The sequence below is a fragment of the Chionomys nivalis genome, chromosome 12, assembly GCF_950005125.1.
Source record: "Chionomys nivalis chromosome 12, mChiNiv1.1, whole genome shotgun sequence".
NCBI lineage: Eukaryota > Metazoa > Chordata > Mammalia > Rodentia > Cricetidae > Chionomys > Chionomys nivalis.
In genome coordinates this window covers 74,029,541-74,033,233 of record NC_080097.1, presented here as the reverse complement: position 1 = coordinate 74,033,233, position 3,693 = coordinate 74,029,541, and the positions used below count along the sequence as shown (strand labels likewise).

Sequence of the window (3,693 nt, the reverse complement as noted above, 5' to 3'; positions counted from 1 at the left end):
GTTCCTCTTGCACCACCTTGTCAGCAGGCTCTATAATTTCCCAGCCTAACCATGTGACTTTCAGACACAGTTCCAGATAGAATCATTTTAATTGCATCTGAGAAGTGTATTATCCTGCACAGGACAATGTGATTACCCAGGAGTCTGTGATCACCGCAGAGGCGCCGTGAGGGCAGCAGTGAAGAAAATGGGTAAAGGATGCATCGAACTCTTCTACTCTATGCCCGGGTTTTGCTCAGTCCAGGGTTCAGGCTGCTGACCACGGCTAAGGTAGGGTCTATCTACAGCTCGGCCTTTGTAGAGCAGGCTGAAGACATCTCAGAGAAACTAGGCACTATGTTGCCATTTCTGACCCCCAGAACAAAATGCCAGTTGGACAACCCCTAACACAGAGAATAGTTATATTTTCAGAAGACAACGATCATAGTGGTTCAGCTTCTCTTCCCAGGACTTGTCTACAGTGTACCCAAGTGGGGGCAGAATCATCAGCAAACGGGAATGCAAAGGGAAGGGAAAGGCGTGAGCCCTCAGTTAAGCTCCAGCAGCTTCGTGTCATTGCATGTTATGATGATGACCTTCTCCGTGATATAACTCAGATAATGGCAGTTGGGAGTGACTTGGTCAGGTTTGGACAACTTGCACAATGTCAGATCGAAAGGACGGGGGCTTTTGTGACATTTGAGCCCCTTGAGGTTACAAGTAACCACAGGGCTGTCGCAGACTGCCCTGACCGTGCTTGGCTCTTCATGGATGAATGTGTATTGGTTTATGCAGCTGCGATTGTGCTCCTTCATCTTGGGGGCCATCAAGGTGTTACAGTCCCTGGGGCTCAGGTCAAACCTGAGGTAGTCCTGTTTGCTCTGAGACAGCATCCTGCTTCCTCCAACTTCATCTCCCCCAAGGACAGCCTCTTCTGGCCAGACAGGCTGTGCCATTTCTTTGTAACCCAGCACCAGGGCTTCTGTGGTCCTTGTGCCTTCTCCCTCTTCAGTGGCCTCAGCTGTGCCCTCGGAGCCACCGGGCCAGAACTCATTCAGTGGCGGATCCAGGACCACAGCAGCCATGTGAAGGCCGAGGCCCAGGCCCAGCCCCAGGCCTAGCAGCAACAGCAGCACCATAAACAGCGTGTGTACCACAGTCACCTTCATTCTGCCTGGGGAAGGGGGGGAAAGGAAGGCGTGATGTAGACGTGAACTCTGACCCGTGCCTCAGGTCCTTCACCCAATCCACAGCACTCCGCCCACCCAAGGCAATGAATCTCTTTCTTGAGTATTTCTTTTGCCTGTCCTCACCAAGTTTCCCTTTCCTGTGTAAAAGGTGTGGGTCTTGAGGATTGGAAGGTGACCGGTAGAAACGGTCTTAAACAGGTTTGCATCTGAGGAATCAGTAAGGGAACTTGCTATGGCTCCGTCGCCTTGCACCTGCTAAGCCAGAGCTCTCGCTCTGAGTTCTAGCCCCAGGGCACACCAGTCAATACTTAAACAGAAACGACTTCCTAGTCACCAGAGAGGACAGCTAAGCCAAATGAGCGTGGAGAGATCCTTACAGAAAACCCTGCTCTAGGTAAATAACTGGACTCATCATAGTAGACATTGTATCCATTTCTCTTTTTCTTATGAAGTATTTTGAAAATGTATTTGTTTTACTTTTTGTATCTTTAGAAAACACCAAAGTATAAAAATACTATAAACTTGATATGGTGTAACATATTCTGTTTGTATATTAGTTTAACCCCTTTAAGAATATATAATGACTCATCTGTAAATTTTGCCACCTTTATGCTTTTAAATATTTTATTTTTACTTAATAAATACATGTTTATGAAAGTGTTTATGTCTTTGAATGTATGTGTTTGTATTTAATAAATATATGCTTAATATATATTAAATGATTAAACACTTTCAATTAATATACAAGACAAAACAAAAATCCTAAAATTTATAGGAAACCCCAGAAGACTCTGGATAGCGTATTTAAACCTGAATAAAAATAACAATTAGAAGGAACTATCGTTTTAAATCTTTTCTTTGTCTGGTTTTTGTTTTTTAGTTTTTTGAGACAGTGTTTCTCTGTGTAGCTTTGGTGCCTCTTCTGGAACTCACTCTGTAGACCAAGGTGGTTGGCCTCAAACTCACAGAGATGTGCCTGTCTTTGCCTCCTAGTGCTGGGATTAAAGGAGTGTGCCATCACTATCTGGTTCATTTTAAATCTTAGCTATATTACAGAGACATAGTAATTTCTTATCTCAGACTTACTTCCTTGCTATTACATTACCCTTCTCCCCAAAAGAGATACAAATAGATCGAAAAGTCCTAAGTTCATTCTCACTCTGAAAGTAAAGCTTCCAAAACATGCAGCCACGGCTGGGGTCTCTGCTAAGCTTGTCATCCGAGCTCGGTTTGTAGTGGGGGAAGAGAGACAGTAGTGCCTTTTCCCTCTCCAGCTGCCTTGGCGGCTGCTCTCGCCTGATCCTGTCCCACAGCTGAGGCAGGAGGATGGCAGCTGAAAAGAAGACAGGCCTTTGGAGTCGCCCACTCCGGGTTCCACCTTAGTATGAAAAGCAGGAAGGACATCCCGGGTACCAGCGGACTCTAATGATGAAACAGCAGGCGTCTAACTGGCCATCCTGCTCAGCAACTGCCCGGCTTTGAGGAAATCGGAAATAGAACGCTATGCTCTTGGCCAAAGCTGGCATCCACCCCTCGGTGGCAATGTTGCCCTGGGCCCTGCACGTGGAAAGGCTACAGGGTGCCCGCTGGTTGTCATGGACTCAAGAGATTACGACAAAATTAGAGGCTTGCCAGAACAGACCAGTGAGAAATAGACCAGGAAAGTTTTTCTTTACTAAAGCTAATCAGAATGAGGAAAGGCGTGTAAAAGACTGAAATCAGATGGGGTGTAGCTCTGGCTCAGCAGGCAGAGAGCTCCTCAGGCATGGGACGCTGCAGTCTGTGGCTTACCAATACTTGTAAGCAGCTTCAGATAGTTCTGGCTCTTTCTGTGCCCCTGGTTCTGCCCTGCTCTAGCTTTCTTCTCTGTGAGCAGTTCCCAGAAGCCACTCTCCATAGAAATCTATCCTCTTGTGTGCTGTGGGCTTTTAAACACAGCCGGATTTCCTGAACCCACCTCTCTCCCCTTCTTCCCAGCACAGAACACACTCACTCAGCTAATTTGCATTTCTGCTCCCACAGACACTTTTAAGTCAAGCAATTTAGGCCAGGACAGGAAGTGTTTTCTGGCCCAGGGAAAGTGTAGGCAGTTTATTTTATCAGTCAGCTGTTCCGCCCTGATTATGCCCACTTACCTGTGGTCTGGACCTCTCTGGCCCTGTGCATGAATTTCCAGCCTTGTTAGTCTTGTTTTCTACACTTAGGTCTTTTCCTATCGCTTCCAGAATGTTAGTTTCTGGTGTTCTGCTTCTTTTTTTTTAATTCGGGCCACCTTTCCCACCCTGCTTTCCACAGGTTACAAGTGTGTTATGATTTCATTTGACTATTTGCAGTCGGAAAAGAAAGTCCAGATTTTGTAAATGTAGTTACTTGGGCCAAGAAATACATTACCCAAAGGAGAACAGTTCATCAGCTCCTACCCGGGATGAATAAAGCCAGTCAGCTCACAGTGTGGGTATTCCCTTCTCCAGCTCGATCACCAGGGGACACTCGCCGAATCCCCCCTTACATAGGTGTTTTCTCT

General features: G+C 46.4%; 1 protein-coding gene across 1 annotated transcript; it reads right to left on the bottom strand.

The window, feature by feature from the left end:
* Positions 1-477: 477 nt before the first annotated feature.
* Positions 478-3,033, bottom strand: Rnase10 (ribonuclease A family member 10 (inactive)). The gene is made up of 2 exons (XM_057786683.1): positions 2,961-3,033; positions 478-1,153 (listed from the first exon to the last, which is right to left on the bottom strand). The coding sequence occupies exon 2, from the start codon at positions 1,146-1,148 to the stop codon at positions 528-530; it is 621 nt and encodes a 206-aa protein (XP_057642666.1). The 5' UTR covers positions 1,149-1,153; positions 2,961-3,033; the 3' UTR covers positions 478-527.
* Between the last annotated feature and the right edge of the window lie 660 nt (positions 3,034-3,693).

What these genes read in the sequence shown, in the direction of transcription:
- Rnase10 (XM_057786683.1), bottom strand. Translation starts at nt 1,148, where the DNA reads ATGAAGGTGACTGTGGTACACACGCTGTTTATGGTGCTGCTGTTGCTG.